This window comes from Letharia columbiana (assembly GCF_014066305.1).
Source record: "Letharia columbiana isolate WasteWater2 chromosome Unknown Sc0000004_s0, whole genome shotgun sequence".
Taxonomy (NCBI): Eukaryota; Fungi; Ascomycota; class Lecanoromycetes; order Lecanorales; family Parmeliaceae; genus Letharia; species Letharia columbiana.
This window is the reverse complement of record NW_023501040.1, coordinates 720,154-738,763: the sequence shown is the minus strand read 5'-3', so window position 1 is coordinate 738,763 and position 18,610 is coordinate 720,154. Positions and strand designations below refer to the sequence as shown.

Genomic DNA, 18,610 nt, shown 5'->3' with positions numbered 1-18,610 from the left:
TACTCTTCTCAGTATGTCAGGAAAGGAAGGTGCATATGGATATGGATATGGATATGGCTGACTTGCTTCGATGCTGCTCAGTATCCCCTTCATCAACTCGAGAAAAGAGAAAATGGAAAGACGAGTTACGCTCGAAAACGTGAAGACTTGCCACCAGCTCAAGCTTCTTAAATCTCCACTGTCTGTCCAAGCACTTCCTCAATCCCACTGTTTCTCCAGCCTTTTGGCGTCGGCATCAATACGAAATTCCTTCCATGTTAAAGACGGGACGAGTCCAAGACCCAATCTGCCTTTGAGCTCCATCGACCATTGAACAAACGGGCAGCAGCCACAGAGGCGGCTCAAAACTGCCTTTCCTTGACATGGTGGACAAGGAGGATAAAGACGTTCGCGTTCGCTATGCGCCCATTCTCGGTCTTTGTCCGCAAGCGTTCATTCCAGTCCCTCTTAAGAGGAATGTATTGCAACCGTCGCTTCGACGACCCTCTTCTATCTTTCTCCTCAGTCAAATTTCTTCTCCTTCCTTCCCACACTCTCATTAAAAGATCTTATCACACTGAAGAACATCGCGTTTACTATTCTCAAACCACAAAAACATACTAGAAGCCTTCACTTCCAACAGAAAAGAAACAACAATGAAGTACTCCATCGCTGCTCTCGCCATCTTGGCCGCACCCTTTGCCAGCGCCGGAAGCCTTACTGAACTCCCCACTTGTGCTGTAAGTACAGCCACCTCTTCAAAGACCCCCTTTTCCTCGAAGCACCATGATCCTGACATCATCTCCAGCAATCCGCAGCAGAAGCCGGCATCTCCGCCACGGGCTGCGCGGAATCCGACTTCGCCTGCATCTGCGGCGACTCCAAATTCGTGACCTCGCTGCACAGCCTGATCGAAACGGTCTGCTCCGCCGCGGACCAGCAGGGTAAGCTCCCCGCCCCCTCTTCGACCCCAAACCCCGGAGCACGCACGTTCGTCGCTGACGGTCACCCCTTTTCTTAGTCACCCTGGCCTTCGCGCAACAAATCTGCGACGCCGTCGGCGTCACCCTCAGCATCCCCACCCCCAGCGTCACAGCCTCGAGCATCATCCCGGCCACAACCGCTGCGTCGGTGCCGAGTGCGATTGAAACGGCGGCTGTGACGAGCAGTGCTTCTTCTTCGGTAAGTGATAGAAAACCATGAACCTGATATCCTTCTCCATCCTCTCCTAAATCGGGTTGTTGTTTCCGTTCCGTCGACCACTCCTCCTTCGGTGGCATCGCCTTCTGTGGCATCTTCAACAACGTCATCTGCCGCAGTTGTGTCTCGTCACTAGCACTGCTGCTTCTTCTTCTCCCACGCCACCAACAACATCTCCTTATTCAGACAGCCTCGAAAACCCACCACAGCAACCGCTCTCGTACTATCTATCCACTTCTACCCTAACGACCATACATTTCCTTTCTTGTCTTTTACACCCAAAAGGGGCATCCCCCGCTAACATGACCTTACTCCTCTAGTACTCCACCCTCCCGACCCCATCCGCTCCCTACGCGTTCGCAAACGGCAGTGCCAGCATCAACGGTACCAACTCTACTATACCGTTCACCGGCGATGCCGCGGAGCGCAAGGCTATGGGTCTCCAGCTGGCGGGTAGTGCGTTGTCGATTGCTGTGTTGATGGGGTTCTTTTTGTAGTGGGGTTTTGTTTTGATTGATTGATTGATTGATACAGAATTTAATATGAATGTCGGTTTTGTATGTTTCGTTTCGGAGGATGACGGCGCTGCCGCTTGGCGGCATTTTCGGGGGGTTGTGGTTTGAACGGATCATAGGTATAGATAGATGGTGAGAATGACAGTAATAGATGGTGCATTCTCCATTCCTTGTCCATTGGTATCAGAGTCTAGATCGTCCTGATTTGTATATATATATGCCCATCCATATTTCCACGTCATATCCTCGTGTACATGTTCGTATCCATAATATCGTGTATGCAATCAAAGCGCCAGCAAATCTCTACCAGCGTCTGATATACCGTCTGCGCCCACGGGCACTGAGGCTTTTCTCTTCCTTCTCCTCCTCCAGATCGAGTCCATCCTTGTCATTGGAGGTCTACCTCTCGCAGATGCCGACCTCTCGCTCGCAGCATCATCCCTCAGGACAATATGATCCGCACCGGTGCCGTCTGACAGTCCGGCCGCGGTCGCCCGCTCTCTAGCAAACCACTCTCTCCGCTCACATCTTCTCGCCTCGACCCATTCACCACCCACCCCACCTCTCCGGCATACCGTCGCCATAAAGGCGCCAGCGTCCAACATCCCTCTTGGCAAGCCTTGCACAACTTGGAAGAGTTCCATTGGATCGCTCACGTCCTTGATCCGTTGCTCGCCGAGCTTGAAGATGGTCAGAGCGACTCGAAACAAAGTGCGGCTGCCTTCATACAACAGTACATCCCACACACGGAGAACGGTTTCGATGGGTAAAGTGCCGATGAAGAGGCTCATGAACCAGGAGGTCGTGCAGAGACATATAGGCGGCAGCCTAGCACTTCCATCAATATCATCGCTAGATCCACCGGCAGCGCCCACTTTCGCCCATATATGAGGAAGGGTGGATTTCAGCGCTAGCATCAAGATCCATAGGTCGACGTTTGTACCTTCGAGACTAAGCTCATGCGTACCCGGTAAGTAGACGGTGGTGATGATGTGAAGCATCCAGAATGCTTTTTCTTCGGGAAGGAACAATAGCAAGAGGCCAGCGAGGAAATTAAGAGACTGGCAATAGCCGATGCGAGGATTGTGAAGGGCATAGGCACGGAGGACATGGCGGAGAGAGCTTAGAAGCGGCAATTCAGCAGCAGAAGATCCTGAAGAACGAAGGTCGGGTTTGAAGTGGATGTTATCCGGGAAGGTGCGGTGGAGGTCACGCTCGATCGATTCTTTGTCAGCACTGGAAAGCTCGTCTTCTGAGCGCGACACAAGGGAGGTGTAGAGACCGGCATGTTTTTCGAGGTACGCATCGCCACCGGCGTAGAAAAACCAAGCAGGTCCACGCCATGCTGGAGGAATGCCTTTGCGAATGTAGCGCTCGGTTTTCGCTGACCGGTTAGGGAAGCGGGTGGGAATGAAGGTTGGAAGACCTTGCTCTCGCATGTATGATGACCATTTCTTCGTGCGTCTCTCTTGGCTTAGTAAATAGCCGTTCGCCCACGCGTCGTACTGTGGGATCGTAATATGATGGCTGGCTTTAAGGAAACCATATTGATCGCGAGTTGACGTTGGGGGTACTATTGGAGGTGGTTGGATAGACTCTCTTTTGAACGCATCATACGATATCCGTGCAGTCGAGCTAGTGGATTGACTTGTCGTTGGCCGTCTGGAAGGGCGCATTTCACCGATGGTGTCTTTGATAGCTTCAGCAATTTTCATCGATCTTCTGCGTTCCTCTTCGCTCATTGAGGTGTCTCTCGAGTCACTCGGTCCGGTGTCATCATCATCAGCAAACCCGGCAGCATACATGTCGATTGCATCGTCTACGGTCATACTCTCAACTTTCGAGACAGGCCTTGACTGTTGGTCGATCGTTGAATCCGTTATCGAGGTACCCTTGGTCAGAACACTGCTCCTCTCCGTGCTTGTTGTGTCTATATGGCTAGAGCTTGTTGTCAACGCGGACCGAAAGCTGGATCTTACTTCGTCGTTGCTATATGTGGCTTGCCATGGACGCTGCGGACTCATGGGGAAATCTTCTAAATCGAACAGTGACGGGCTTGACACATCTTGACCTTGTTTATTCACACTAGTTTTCCTTTTGCCTGTTGGCTTTGAATTGGACTCGCCACCTGCTGTAGAAGGTCTGGTCAGTTGTGGCTGGGCTGGTGAGCTCTTGGGTTTTGGTGCTGTGACTGAAGCACCACGACCTCGAGTGACAGACGAGAAAGCAGATGGCATACGAAGCCCAGTCTTGGTTTCTTTCGGCAGAATTGGAAACGTTGGCGAGTGGTAGATTAAAGGCTTCTCTGCTGACTTCTTGCGAATAACACTTGACAGGGGTGCTGTCGAGTGACCTTTCGGAGTACCGGGAATTTGGTGACTTGCTGTTACGGATTCGCTCTTTACAGTCGCCTCCGACCTTGTATTGTCCGTCTCTTCAGTGCTTGACATTGCCAATGGACTTCCAGGGCTGCGCTTGTCGAATTGGGCCATACCCTCCAATTGCTCGTCGTGAAGGTGCTCGTTCATAAGACAGTCAAAGCTCATACTTGGAATTCGTGGAGCGCCTGAGGAACCCAAGGGCCAGAAGTGTGTCGGCACTTGTGGTATAGGTGGAGTGTGTGGATCTTCCGGTGACGGCGGCCTTGATCGAGATGATCTCCTTGAAGTTGAAGAGAATAGTCTTGTAAGGCTCTTCTTCTTCTTGAGCGTCTTCCCAGGTGCCACTCCATCGTCAATCGCAGCTGCCAATGGCTCTCCCATTCCACTATCGACGAACGTCATGGTGTAACCGGCTCTCACAGCATCAATCTGGGTGTGTTATGAGCGATTAGTTGCGTTGGAGTCAGTTCCGCCAGAGCTGGCAGCAATGCTGCTCATCGATCTTGATAGATCCGTAGCTCCTTCACACATCCCGGGCAAACACCAGCGTTTAGCAGATGGTTAATTGATTGCCCTGAGTTTAGGGAATGTGATGGCTTCGGTACGGCTCGGATCCAACGAGATGGAGCGCTCTGATGAATCTGGAGCAAGGCAGTGTCGCGTTTTGATTGTTGACATGAGGGAAGACAGCGAGATAGCCTGATCATGGATAAGATCCTGCTCGCTTACTGCGCTCAGCTAGAGCTGATCGTTGCATCATTTGGGAATTTAAGTGTGTAACAGCCATTTTAGCGGAGAATTAATATTACAGGCGGGATTGGAAAGGTCGTACTCGTAGTCCGCGACTCCGCAGGAACAAAATCTGCGTCGCTGCCGCAGACACGCGTCGATAAGGGTCAGGTCAGAAGTAAGTTTTTCGGGACGACGCGTTTGGCGAAAGGGTTCAACATGGAGGGCGTACTCTACTTACCTATCCGTACACTGTATGTAGTAGGGACTGGCGAGAGCTGCAACGGCAAATGGGGGCCAAGCCATCACACGGCTCGGCTCACGCTGTACCTGAAAATCAGCGCCGAAAAGAAGCTGCCGATTAACAGCGAGAAAAAGGGGGGCCGATTCAATTGTTCTAGCCTTGCGGGCTGCAGTTGCACAACTTCATAGGGATTCGAGAATAATATCATGAGGTATCTAGCTACCTACGTTACTTTACCCTTCATAGAGTATCCTCGCGTAAATCAAGACCTTCTGCCTCCTTTATGCGAGCCGCTCCAATGATTGGGCCTCCTGCACCTGCATGGACCAGTACTGCAACCTTCTCACCACCTCTCTGCAGGGGCGGTAAAGCGTAACTCTGGAAACCCCCGCTCCAGCTGCCCACATGGGTAACATCTTTGACAATGTGACTGTGTCGTAATTTTCGTCCGTTGTTCTCGCCATGCGTGATACTACCATCATAGTCTCGGTATATCATCGTATCGTATCACGCTGACGACGCCATGCTCATTTCCGAGGCCTGATACTGTAATACCTCCACCATGGATCATGTAGAGGATCTCCATTGTCTGCGCAGTACTGAATGCATTTCCTTTCGTAATCAGAACCTGTAGATCTCGGGAATTGTGACCCACGCCATCGACTTGGCCGTTGACAATGACCTGTTTATGGATCGTCAACATGACTTCAGAGCACAACGCCTTGGACCATCTGCCTAACCTGCGGCGTAAAAACATTCTTCCTTCGAAGAGCTGTGGCATACTCCCATTGCCTTTGATCGAACGCAGACTTCGCAAAGTTGTCTTTCCATCCGAAACGATCCCAGTATGTCACATGGCATGTAAGGATGAGCATGTTCGGGTCTTCCGCGAGCTTGAGAACATTTGATTTTTGGTGGGCACGACGAACAACCTTGACTTTTCGAAAAGTTCAACCACAGTCAGAGTATATATTCTGCGTAACGACATATCTGGTGCTTGAGATGTAGATGTTTTATGGTAACGGCGATATAGAGGAGATGGTGAAGAAGACACAGGAGGAGAGACCAAGATGTCCCCAAAAGACACTTGATCCACGAGTTTGAGGCATATCCGGGAATCAAGAGCATCAATCATGAGAGATGCGCAGCAGGAGCAATGCCATGATCATTCTTCAGTCATCATTTATTCGCCAAGAAGCCCCCAGTAACGACAGTCTTATTACTGTATGGAGAGTCACTGAACATTTGCAACAGCCTCAACTGCTACTGATTCATCCTCGATCACGGAAAGGGATGCCGAAGTCCGAACCTGACCGAACGGCGCTAGTGCCCCGCTAATGCGAACCTGTACAACCAAAGCTCCAGGCATTTGTTTTGAATCCATGAGTGGTGCGACCACGAAGCTGGAGAGACCACGTCTGCTCCAAAATGTTCCACCTGCAATAAATCATGTCGTCGACAACGGTGGGCCTGCTCACCTCATACGCCGAAAAGACCAGATGGACGCCAACTCAGGCCAGTAAAGATGCCAATCGGAAAGCTCTTCAGGACAGCTCCTGGGCTGATGTTAGCCGCCTCCGCTTCCTCACTACGTACTGAACTAATGTAAGTGGCAGGGGCTTCGAGGTATCGCTGCTGTTTTTGTTATGTTCAGCCATATGACCCTTGCTTTCGCCCGCTACATAGTCAGACCTGCCGACGGCGAGCACGGGCCCTCACAATGGATGCAAAGACCTATCCTTCGACTCGTTGGCCAAGGTCCTGCCTGGGTTGCTTGCTTCATCATACTCTCTGGTTTCGTCAACTCGCTGAAGCCTATCAAGCTAGCCAGGCAGGGCAATATCGAAACAGCAATATCCAACCTTGCCGTCAGCGCGTTCAGAAGGTCCTTCCGTCTCTTTCTTCCAGCCGCCGCAGCTACAATCATCAGCTGGTTCATCTGTCAATTTGGCGCATATGAAATAGCAAAAAACTCGGACGCCTATTGGCTGCAGATTACAAGCCCGGGAATAAGCCCCTCGTGGGGACAGGCCATTATAGATCTTCTATATGCCATCCGAAACACCTGGCTCTACAATCCAGAAAATCCTTACGACCAGCCTCAATGGGCTCTCATGTACCTTCTGCAAGGCTCTATGTTCGTATTCATGGCTTTGCTCGCGACTATCAACCTAACACCTCGATTTCGAGTGATGACCATGATGATCTGCTGGTTCTGGTCGTGGAATTGGGGTATAAGGATCGGTGACCGTGCGGACATCCGTTTAAATGAATGTCCCTCGCTGACCCTCTCTTCTTAGCAATGGTTGGTGTAAGCTGTTTTGTTGGCATCATGCTCTCTGAGCTGAATAACTCTGAATATCCTCTCCGTCTATCGCCACTCTCACCCTTCTTCGCACCACCAATGGCGCTCCTAGCACTCGTCTTGATGTCGTTTCCCTCCGAATTCCAGCCTTGGGCCCAATGGTCCAATTTCCTCCTTGAATGGTTCCACAGAGTGTCGCCCGAAAACGCTGAACTTAGTCGCTTCTGGCCAACGATCGGCGCCCAGCTACTCTGCCTCACTGTCGTGCTTTCCCCGCACATACGCCGTGGTCTCAGTCATCCGTGGTTGCTCTGGCTTGGCAAGGTCAGCTTCCCGTTGTATCTGTTGCATGGCTCCTTCATGCGCAGCCTACTCTCGTGGCTGCTATTCGCAAGAGAACACCTAGTGGAATTCGAAGAGCACAATGGCGACCAGAGCTACATTGTCATGAAATACCCATTGCCAGGCTACACGACCTTCATCATCGTGATGCCGGTTTTCTTTGTCATCTTGTTTACAGCGACACATGTATGGGCGATGAAGGTCGAGCCGCAATTCGGGCTCATCACTAAAAAAGCGGAAGATCTCATGTTTGGGAAACAGGAACGGCCTCCTGCGTTGCCTGTGCGGCATGATTAGAAGGTATGTTCACGGCCATGATGAGCTTGATCTAGATTGTTGGATACACAGGGATTGACTGGTTTGGTTGGGGTAGAGTGATTGCATACACAGTATGATATAATGTTTCGTCTACGGGTACTCGCATCACCTATGCTCATATGAGTATTTGACGGTACCAAAAGACTGTAAGCATATGATGCATGTTTCCGCCGTGTTTGTTGCAAGCAGGCAGTTTCCTCCAGGATTGACTTGGCACTCTTGGTTGCTGGCCTGCTTATTTTACACGTTTATGGGCATCGGGCCAGATAACTCTGACAATGCATGTGCAGAAGCATTCCATACACAGTATGGTTACAGACAAAAAGTCGTCCACGGTACTGATGTTGTAAGCATCCTACCACTACGACTGCCACCTTTCCCATCGTGCTTTAATGTACCTATCTCGGAATTGTCGACAGTGTTCGCGCCAAAGTATCATGTCACCTGCACGTTCAGGAGTCATTGTGGCCTTGTTGAGGCAAAAGCCCCAGATTATACAACAGATATGGGACTTGGGACTGGCCTACTGCGCGCGAGACAGGTCTTGCGGCTCAAAAACCAGGGTTCGATTAGTGTAGGGAGATGTTGCTCCGAAATGTGCACTCACGGAACGTGCCCCCAGAGACTACCCCCAGATTGTTTTCAAAGCGTCTATTAGAAGTAGATTCGAGGTCGTGTCTACCAGGCTGGCCAATGCACACAGTGGAGAATTTATACGTGGGAGCACATAGCGACTCGGGAACGAAGCCAGGAATGTGAATACGGTGTCTCCCTCCTTGTCTGCGAGTGACTCAATGGCAAGAATCTTCAGAAGCGCCAGATCCTGTACTGGACCAGTGGATCCCACTATCGTCACTCGGCTTGGACTGCCAGACCTGTGTAGAAGAGTAGCCATCTGCGCTTCCCCGTCTTACCGTACTGTTCTTCTTCATCGCCGAAGCAATGAGAGCAGGTCCAAATCCATCTAACTGGGTCGATACAAATAGTGCTACGGTCCTCGCACTGAGCAAAGATCGAAGTGGCGTTGGGCGCATTACGAATGTGCTGTCCAGTCCAACATGAAAGTGCAGGGCAAGCATTCTTTTGCCAATTTGTTCCGACTCTGGCGCAAGAGAGTCAACTCGGCAGGCCTGAGTCCTGAAAGCTTGGAGCCTGAGGCCTCGACTTCGGATGCTTTGAGGAGAAGATGAAGAGGCATGGGCAAAGGAGACTGGAGAGGGCACGGCATTGTGCGATTCCACAGACGCTGTTACAGCAGATTTTGATCTAGTGACGCTGCGGCTTTTGTGTGACATTATCTCGACGAAACGACTGCAACAAAGACCGGACAAATTGAGACAGACCTGAGACAGGTAGATTGATAATTATGTAGAGCAACCTTTTTCTCCAAATCGCATTGTCATTCAAAAGGACAGTACACGTCACTCCCTTGTGGAAGTCTTCTCTTTTTTGTTGTCATCAACAATGAAGCCTGAGCCGAGCACATTCGTTGGTGCACGTGGAATGTGGACTGTTTGTATCGTGGTATCCAAGGATCAAAGCCATCGCCAGGAGGAAAGAGGCGCTAATTCCTGAAGTAGCCTAGTGCCAGATTAGGACGACAACACTGAAACAAAGGGGTGTTTTGTCCCGCCTCAGCAAAGTGGCGGAGTACGTAAGACCCTCCTCTTCCTCTTCTCTACAACTAGACACCTTCCACCAACCATCGTGTACTACCACCAGATCATCACCACATACTGATTTCAAATTCTGCCATACAGCAATCATGTTGCTGTCTACTACTCTCCTCTTCGCCACCTCCTCTCTCGCCTTCCTCATCCCTGAAATTAACACTGAAGACCAACCCAAATCCGACTTCCTACCAACTTTCATCGAAACAAACAGCCGAACGGTCAACTTGGACTGCTCGACTTGCCCATTTGCACTCAGCAGCCAGCGAAATGGCGCTCACGAGTGGACTGACGACGTTGAAAGCGAGCTCGAGATGAAGTTCGGGACTGAAGGCAAAACCCTCAAATTAAATGGCGTCCCGTTCTATCCTATGTCCAACCCAACCATCCCACCTACCCTTTACGTTTCACAGAGCAAAAAGGATGGCCAGTCATCGAACATGGAGGGCTACGACGGCAACTTGAGACTCAGCTACAGCATGGAGTATGAAGAGAAGAAGTTCGAAGACAACTCTCTCGTCACTGTCCTCATGACTGTCATGGGCCTTGACGGCCAAATGATTAAGGTCGAAAATATCGAGGTCACAGCCATCAAAGAACAGGACGGAACAGTACGCTTCCACCCCATTCATCCCTTTTCCAAAGCTTGAAGCTAATTGTATCCAGCTCATCCTCCACTCCACCAAGACCGTTCCCGTCTCTCCGGACTCCCCAGATGCCAAATGTGAGACCATCTTGTGCCGCGTCTTCACCAAGGTGATCACAGGCATGGCCAAAGCCAAGGCTTCCGCCAAAACTGCCGGCCACAAGATGAAGTGTTTCTGTATGAAGTGCTTCCACAAGCTCACTGGGCACAAGAACCACCCGCACCCCCACCACCACAAGGGCGCAGGCAAGCATGGAATGCCTCACCGCCTTCCAGATGGCACCATGGAGCTCCCCGAGCTCTCCTCCCACATTCACTTCAAGCCTCACAGCCATGGCCACCATCACCATCACAAGGGCTTCGTCCACCGTATGGCTATGATTCTTAGGACTACCTTCAAAATTGTCTTTGTACCTATCCTGATCGGTGTCGCTTTTGGTATGGCTGCTTCGGCCATCGGAATGTTGGTTGGCCAGGTGATTGTATTCTTATGGATGAAGTACAGAGGCACCTCTCGTGAGGCTGCTTACGAGCCATTGGACACTGATGAGAAGGAGGCACCACCTGCCTATCAGGATATCCACCAGGGTGCTGAGGCCCTTAACGAGAAGGAAGTCGATGCTAAGGCTTAGGTTGAAGGTTGGAGAATAGGTAGAGTCGTGTGGGTTGCAGAGTGCTCGAGAATTGGATTGTTCCACAATCCACTGCAGATCAGAAGACGTGCAGATGAATTGCAAGGACGAACAGCGACTTTCCTATGTTATGTTTTTGGCGTATTGTTTTCGTCCGCTTCAAGCAATTGTCACTCTCTTTATGTCAAGTACAGGCTCTAAGTGCGCTGGCGTTATTTCTAGAACAATTATATCATGAATCAAGTATCGATCTATCTCAAGTGGATCGGCTGGGTATCTTTCGTATTTGATGTCCTCCTCTCCTAAGGTCTTCAGAACCATGTCTCCACTCATTGCAAAAAAGCCCTGATAGCAGCCCATCCACCTAGCGCTCCAACCACAATCGCAAGTAACATCCCTCTACCCTCCCACGTAAGTCCCAAATACGCCGCAATACCCACCATAACCTCCTTCGTTCTCGCGGCCTCTCTTTGCTCCATCCATAATACGTTTAAGCCACAAGGTGGTACCAGCCGTACATCCGTCTTTGCCTCTCTTTCTTGCTCTTCACTAGGTTCCGGTATCGCCGCCGCAGGTATCGAGAACGAGCAAGCTACGGGCCGGTGATCACTCGTCGCCATCAGTGGTAGCGCTTTGTACCTTTGCACCTCCACCCTCGCTGCTGGGTTCATGGATTTCATCCAGGGCGGCATGTCGAGGTAGAGCACGCGATCGCACCAGCTGGGCCAGCGGTGTTTCGCCCATCTCCATTCCTTTCCGTCTGCGTCGCTATCGTCCTGTTGTTGGGAGGTTGCGGCCGAGCGCGCCTCGTCCGAATATTTGTACGTGGGCGGGAAATCGACCGGTGCTTCTTGGAGACCGTGACATGTTCTTCCGGCTTGCATCTCGCGCTTGAGTTGGTCGGATGGGAGGAGTCGTGAATAGTGCTGTTTGGCATTTGCGTCGCTGCTGGGTTGGGGCCAGGTGACATGGGCATCCGGTGAGGGCTTTGCGGACGAAGTGCGGTAGTTGAGGTCGCCAGCGACGATGAGCTGGGATGTCGGTGTGTAGAGACCTGACATTGGGGGTATGGAGTCCTCGCCAGGCGATGCCTGAAGCAGAGGTTCGGTATCGTTGGAACTTTCTTGCGGCAGACGCTGTGCAGTGTTCTTCCGGACCGCAGTGGGAGAGACGGGCGTAAAGACGAGACCGCGAACTATATTCATCCAATCCTCGTTCCTGCGCTGCAACTTGTTTTCCATGGGAGCCAGATGCGCCGACACAAACGTCAATTCGAGCGTAGAGTCACCGATCGAATACCCCATCCGCACCCCCGCAGCCCCCTTATTCCCCATCTCATACATCCCCACTCCCACCCCCGCTGTCTCCAGCCACCGTACCTGCGCCGTTTGATCTCGAAGCACAAACACCATTATAGCAGTCATGCCAATGTTTCTGGTGATGATGTTGACGTAGCTCGCGTCGTCGAGGGAGGCTGCTGCAATGGTAACGGCATGGCGGAAAGGAGATAGGTAGGGGACGAGGTAGGAGCCGCCGAGGAAGGAGTAGGCAATTGGGGCGATTTCTTGGAGGCAGAGGATGAGGATGTCGGGGGCGGTAGGGTTGGCGAGGGCGGAGAAGAGGTGGGTGGAGAAGGTGGAGGGGTCAATAGGTTCGCGGCCACAGTTGAAGGTTACGACGTAGGGGTTGAGAGAGGACATCGCTAGTAGGGGCCCACGGTGGTGAAGGTGGGGATGGGAGTAGAGGATCGCTTCACAGTAACGCCAAGCTATCAAAAATGTACCCTGGCCTCAACCCTCTACAAGGGCAGTCATAATTCAAAAGCAGGCCGATAAGTGAGCTTGCAAAGTTGCCTTCAATTCTTATCACTCCTCTTTCTACCTCACGATACAATGGCATAGCGGCAATGCATAAGCTTCTTTCGGTGTGGTTGGAAAGCTTTTCTGATCTATCTATCTAGAAGAGTGGGAAAATGTGGCCCGCAGTGATTGTAGCTAGGTAGGCCCTAGGCCCATTGGGCTGAGTGCTGTGTCACGCGATCAGGTGTTCCCATGGTGCCTGTTCCCATGACATTTGCCCACAAAGACAGAGAAAGGCCATAACCCCCAAAGCAAGAAGTATGCACCATATCGTAGTGGTGCTCTCCGTATGGTGAAATATTTCGTAATGGTAGCGGCACAATAAGAAGGTGACCTAGTGACAAAAACATACGTTGATATGGCAGTTCGAAGTGGCGGCGAGATCAGATCCCTGCTATCCAGAATGGCAATACCCACTTGACAGTTCAGATTTTGACTAGAATCCTATTTGAGGTTCGACGATCATCAAAATCAATCGCAATAAAGACGATCTCGTCTAGACCTCGAGACTCTGAAGGCTAAAGCCCGAGGAACTCTTGTAGAAGTTGAAGACCGGTATCTGAGATGGTATATCGGAGTGCTATGCTGACGACGGTGAGGCAATTTCGTTGTGGATTTCGAGGTAGATTCTGTTATCGGGTAGAACTTCTCTGAGGAAGACACTGGTAATATTTGGTCGCTACGTCTGCTCTGTCTGGAATGGGAATTGTGTAGTCGCTCCTGAGAACTGTTTATGGTGGGTCGTTTTGAAGACGTTGAGGGGATCAAACGTTACTCGAAGGCTAAGCCTCCAGGTGCGCGGCACCCTCTGTCACTTAAAAAAATTGTATATATTATTCATTAATAACTCGATTTCAACATATAAGACGGTTTGGTCGAGTGGTTCAAGGCGTCCAAAGTATAGATATCGGCCTTGAGAGCTTCGTGCGTGTGCTCGTCTTCATCACTTTGAGACCTCTTTGGCGATCTAAAACCCGGATGGGCCCACCTAGGATGAGTTTTTGTCTTTTTCTTCGAAGAAACAGTACATATATCGACATCTGCTTACCTATCTACAACTTTGCTTCTCCTCCACTAACAGCCCTGGTCCTATAGTTCCACCTGGGATGATGAATTCTGACATCTCTTCCTCCGACTTTGCTCTGCGCCACTAAGACCACTTCCTTCGAAGTCAATGACACCAACTGGCCTCGATCATGGTGCTTGAAACCACTGTCGATTGGCCAACTTTCGACATCTTGACCCTTCTTCAAGCCTAGCGGATCACTGGCGTCAACATCTCCCTCGGGCTCATAGAACTCCGCTTGAGTCACGTGTTTCACGGCTTCAGCCCCTTTCAATGTGGTTGGCTTTGGTGCAGACGATTTGGCAGTTGATACAGCCTTGCTGAAACGGCCAATCCAGGCGTAAACCTTAGGAAACTTCTCTTTCGAAATGAGAGAGTGAGGAAGGGCTCCCTTTAGCTCAAGAAGCCAATGAAACGGCCAAACAGCTAGACCGGGAGCACTCGTTAGCATGGATGCCCCTTGGGCCAAGAAAAAACCAGACCTTCAATATCTGCCAATGAAGGCTTCTCGGTCTTCAGTACCCATTGTCTTCCATCAGCTAACAACCCTGTCTCAAGAAACACAAAAGCATCCCGTATATGTGTCAAAGCTTCCGGCCGCATGGCTTCAATGTTCTTTTTGTCCCAGCTTCTCCCAGTGTAGTCTTCTCGATCTTTCGTGAACTTTGGATCGTTCAACAAAGGCATATCCGTGGGAATGGCCTGAGCTGCGCGAACGAAGATACCTCCATCAATCGTCCAACTCTCGAGGAGCTTCTCTATAGCTTTCTGATCGGGCTGGGGAGCACCTAATGCGCCGGAGGGGAACTTTTCTTCAAGCTTGTGAAGTATAAGGCGAGTGTCGCAGTAAATGTCGCGCCCAATGGACATGATAGGGATCCGACGGTACTTCACACCCAGGGCATTGATGTCCTCGCGAGGAAGATAGACGGGTTGGATCTGGTCCTGTAAGCCAATAGCTCTAGGGAGAGCGCAGATTTTGGCATACGCATTGTCCATACTCAATGCCTCGGAGCGTGAGATACCAAATGACTTTGCGGGCGAAGGGGGAGAATGAGTAATGAAAGAAGACTATATCATTATGTGGAGCCATTGCGCCACTGGCAATAGATGAAAATCGAGTATGTTTTCGAAACAATGAATACAACCAAAAGATGCTATATTTCCATCATCGACACGAAGGGACATAGAGCAGATGTAACAGATATTGTTCCCACCGATATCGTCACCAAAACATCATACCGAGGTACTCGGATCTCGAACCGATTTCCGGATCTAACATCGGCATTTGGGAAACGCTGCCTTTGGGATCAAGGAGATGAGGGTCTTCTGAATGGAAAGGCGATATGCACTGTATATCTCCCTAGCCTAGCAACAATACCGCATGTTTATCGTAAGAACCATTGAGAACGCCTCGAAACGTTCAAGGTTTTCCACAGCTTCTCTGAGAGGTCGGAGCAAGAATGGCCAATTCGGGCAGCTTGTGTAGACGATCAAATTACCACGTTTTATAGTTGCTTATGCTAAGTTATTTGCTCTTTTCATCACGGCCACGTTTGCTATAATACTCGTTCCTGGAGTCTTTGTCAGTGTCCATTGGCAACAATCCGGCCATAAATAGCTCACATCTTCTTATTCCTGTCTGCCTCAGTACCTTTCCCTTCCAAGCGATCCAGTGCCTCTTCGATTAAGCCAATATGCCCACGCAAAGTTCCTTCCAGTTCATCCATTCGAGCCTCGTGCTCCTCCAAATTGTAGATGTGATGTGAACGGAGAAGATAAGTTGAGCCCACGATCGCCGAGATGTTCGCGACGCCGAGGAGAAGCGGAGGGTTACGGAGGAAAGACATCTGCCCAGTTTGTTCAACAGAATATCCAAAGAAAAATTGTGTCGCGAAGTCTATGCAATTTGTGGTGTGATTGAATGAACCATCAGTCAATACTCGTACTTAGGTACATTCATGCATTGATCTTTAGATTTCATGCTTAAGATTTCTTTAAGCCGCTAATCTTTAGCCGTAATCTAAAAAAATTCAAAACAAAAATAAATAAAAATTTTAATTCTACTAAGATAGTAAAATTAAAACTACGCGACTTAAAAATTACCGGCGGCTTCCCAAGCTGCATGCGCTATAGTAAAAGGATCTCGGTCAACAATGATAACTACATCCCAAAAAAGCCTTAGCCGACAGCTCCAACCTCCTCGACACCAATGTCTTCCTCACAACCATTTTTTGCCTCTTCGCCCATCTCCCCCGCCGCGGGCCGCAGACGCAAGTCTCGATTCACCTACAAGCATCTCGCCCAACTTGCTCTCTCCTCTAACACATGTCCGCTTCGAGTCATTGCCCACATAGACTTGGATGCGTTCTATGCACAATGCGAAGGTGTACGGTTATGCATTCCGGAGGAGCAGCCCCTCGCCGTTCAAGTAGGTCCTCTGCTGTACACTATTTCAGAAGCCAGCGCTGACACTGGATTAGCAATGGCAAGGCCTCATTGCGATCAATTACCCGGCCAGGAAGTTTGGCCTCAACAGGCATATTACTATCACGGAAGCAAGAAAACTTTGTCCGGACCTAATCATGCAACATGTGGCGACTTGGAAGGAAGGAGATGAGAAGTGGGCTTACCACAAAGATGCTTTCGCCCATATTGCCACCCACAAAGTTTCACTCGATCCATATCGGCTCGAGTCGAGAAGGATCCTGGCCTGTATAAAGGATGTGCTACCAGCACCGCCACTGCAAAGAGTCGAGAAGGCTAGTGTAGACGAGGTCTTCCTGGACCTGTCATCCCAGATACATTCTATCCTCCTCGAGAGATACCCAGAGATCAGTGGTCCAGCCCCATATGACGACCCAACCGAATTTCTGCCTCGGCCTCCCACTACAGCGCTCGATTGGAATACAGATGCTTTAGTGGATCTGGACTCTTTAGAAACAGAAGATGATGATCCCGATTGGGACGATATTGCTATATTGCTTGGATCTGAGATTGTACGCTCAGTACGTGCTGCTGTTCGAGAGCGACTGAAGTATACTTGCTCTGCCGGAATAGCTCGGAACAAAATGATTGCCAAACTGGGATCGGCGCACAAAAAGCCCAACCAGCAAACTATTGTACGAAATCGGGCAGTGCAGCAATTTATGGGCGGTTTCAAATTCACTAAGATTCGGAATTTGGGTGGAAAACTAGGCGATGAAGTGGTCAATAAATTTGGAACGGATCAAGTCAAGGAATTGCTCGCAGCACCTATCGAGCAATTGAAATCCAAGTTAGGAGACGACACCGGAACTTGGGTCTACCATATCATTCGCGGCGAGGATTCGAGCGAAGTTAACGCTCGGACCCAGATAAAGTCTATGCTCTCGGCCAAATCATTTCGTCCTACCATTAATACCTCCGAACAAGCAGTCAGATGGCTACGGATATTCGTAGCCGATATACAGTCTAGACTGGTGGAGGAAGGTGTACTCGAGAACAAACGGAGACCAAAAGTTCTCAGTCTACACCATCGTCAAGGCGCACAAATGCGGTCACGCCAAGCTTCTATTCCTAGTGGGAGGCCTATTGACGAGACCTTGCTCTTCGACATTGCCAAGAATCTTCTCGGCCAGATTGTTATAGACGGCAGAGCTTGGCCTTGTAGTAACCTACAGCTAAGCGTTGGTGGTTTCGAAGATGGGCCAACCGGCAATCGTGGCATAGGAAGCTTCCTGGTCAGAGGAGAGGAAGCCAAAGCCATGATGCCCAGTACCCGTGATGCTGATGGCTACGAATGGGGTAAGGAGAACGATGAGCCCGACAAGAGACGGAAACTCGATCATGGAGCGATTCAACATTTCTTCTCAAGGCAAGAAAGCCACGAAGAGGAACTTTCCGATGCTCAGAATGCGGATCTAGAAGAAGCGGATTCTTTGTCACCACAAGACACGGGTCCGGCTAAGCAAGACGAAGACGAATCGGTAATTACTCTGGATGAGATGGCTGGGAGGAGCGCAGGAGCCCCATTCCACCAGGCTCCTATAACGACGTATTTCTGTGATGCGTGCGGAAAGAAATTTCCGATGGCAGTTAAGGAGGAGCATGAAGACTGGCACTTGGCGCGGGAACTTCAAGCTAAAGAAAAGTCTATTTTTTCTCGATCAGATCCCCATAGGAGCGCTTCATCTTCAGGGTCCAACAAAAAGTCCGTGGTCGCCAAAGGAAGTAATGGCGCCATGCAAAAGAAGATGGAGAAGGGTCAAAGTCGATTGGCGTTCGGTACCTAATATCTATCCGTGACTTTTGGTTCCAACGGTGTAACGGCCATGACACATCTTATTAATGAGTATCAAAGAATCACCCGACATGTTGATCGATCGACTCTCACAAGTACCCTTACGACTTTAGAACACTCAACTACTGCCCAGATGAGAGTCCGTCACAAACGCATTAGGATACGGATACTTGTACCTATCACCGTGACCCGGAAAACCCCCTTGTTCAGCACCAACTCTAGCCCTGCACTCCGGGTAGACCATCCAACCGACGTCAGAGGGATCTGTGCATATTCGATGGTCCTTCACGATCTCCACAAGTCCGTGCTCTCCGGAAAATGCCCAACGTTGCCCCAAAAAAGACTTCATCCCCAATGCACTGGGACACGTTGGGCTGTCACTACCCAACCGTATATTCACTCCTTCAGATGCCTGCCCCGTGTTGAAATCGGCGACCATTCA

The 18,610-nt window shown here is 50.3% G+C and overlaps 9 protein-coding genes across 9 annotated transcripts; 4 read left to right on the top strand and 5 right to left on the bottom strand.

Moving 5' to 3' along the window:
• Positions 1–635: 635 nt before the first annotated feature.
• Positions 636–1,676, top strand: HO173_002197 (uncharacterized protein; the record flags this gene model as incomplete). The annotated part of the gene is made up of 4 exons (XM_037304131.1): positions 636–719; positions 788–923; positions 1,001–1,161; positions 1,500–1,676. 4 exons carry the CDS (start codon positions 636–638, stop codon positions 1,674–1,676), a joined length of 558 nt encoding a protein of 185 aa, XP_037168926.1.
• A 302-nt stretch (positions 1,677–1,978) lies between these two features.
• On the bottom strand, positions 1,979–4,477 carry HO173_002196 (uncharacterized protein; the record flags this gene model as incomplete). The annotated part of the gene is made up of 1 exon (XM_037304130.1): positions 1,979–4,477. The coding sequence occupies one exon, from the start codon at positions 4,475–4,477 to the stop codon at positions 1,979–1,981; it is 2,499 nt and encodes an 832-aa protein (XP_037168925.1).
• Positions 4,478–5,526: 1,049 nt separating this feature from the next.
• Positions 5,527–5,923, bottom strand: HO173_002195 (uncharacterized protein; the record flags this gene model as incomplete). Its single annotated transcript, XM_037304129.1, has 2 exons — positions 5,527–5,730; positions 5,789–5,923. 2 exons carry the CDS (start codon positions 5,921–5,923, stop codon positions 5,527–5,529), a joined length of 339 nt encoding a protein of 112 aa, XP_037168924.1.
• Positions 5,924–6,497: 574 nt separating this feature from the next.
• On the top strand, positions 6,498–7,992 carry HO173_002194 (uncharacterized protein; the record flags this gene model as incomplete). Its single annotated transcript, XM_037304128.1, has 3 exons — positions 6,498–6,614; positions 6,665–7,298; positions 7,349–7,992. The coding sequence occupies 3 exons, from the start codon at positions 6,498–6,500 to the stop codon at positions 7,990–7,992; spliced, it is 1,395 nt and encodes a 464-aa protein (XP_037168923.1).
• Positions 7,993–9,778: 1,786 nt separating this feature from the next.
• Positions 9,779–10,961, top strand: HO173_002193 (uncharacterized protein; the record flags this gene model as incomplete). The annotated part of the gene is made up of 2 exons (XM_037304127.1): positions 9,779–10,294; positions 10,350–10,961. 2 exons carry the CDS (start codon positions 9,779–9,781, stop codon positions 10,959–10,961), a joined length of 1,128 nt encoding a protein of 375 aa, XP_037168922.1.
• Positions 10,962–11,290: 329 nt separating this feature from the next.
• HO173_002192 (uncharacterized protein) lies at positions 11,291–12,661 on the bottom strand (the record flags this gene model as incomplete). The annotated part of the gene is made up of 1 exon (XM_037304126.1): positions 11,291–12,661. The coding sequence occupies one exon, from the start codon at positions 12,659–12,661 to the stop codon at positions 11,291–11,293; it is 1,371 nt and encodes a 456-aa protein (XP_037168921.1).
• A 1,211-nt stretch (positions 12,662–13,872) lies between these two features.
• HO173_002191 (uncharacterized protein) lies at positions 13,873–14,885 on the bottom strand (the record flags this gene model as incomplete). The annotated part of the gene is made up of 2 exons (XM_037304125.1): positions 13,873–14,312; positions 14,369–14,885. The coding sequence occupies 2 exons, from the start codon at positions 14,883–14,885 to the stop codon at positions 13,873–13,875; spliced, it is 957 nt and encodes a 318-aa protein (XP_037168920.1).
• A 529-nt stretch (positions 14,886–15,414) lies between these two features.
• Positions 15,415–15,736, bottom strand: HO173_002190 (uncharacterized protein; the record flags this gene model as incomplete). The annotated part of the gene is made up of 2 exons (XM_037304124.1): positions 15,415–15,460; positions 15,513–15,736. 2 exons carry the CDS (start codon positions 15,734–15,736, stop codon positions 15,415–15,417), a joined length of 270 nt encoding a protein of 89 aa, XP_037168919.1.
• A 362-nt stretch (positions 15,737–16,098) lies between these two features.
• Positions 16,099–18,160, top strand: HO173_002189 (uncharacterized protein; the record flags this gene model as incomplete). Its single annotated transcript, XM_037304123.1, has 2 exons — positions 16,099–16,317; positions 16,370–18,160. The coding sequence occupies 2 exons, from the start codon at positions 16,099–16,101 to the stop codon at positions 18,158–18,160; spliced, it is 2,010 nt and encodes a 669-aa protein (XP_037168918.1).
• Positions 18,161–18,610: the final 450 nt, after the last annotated feature.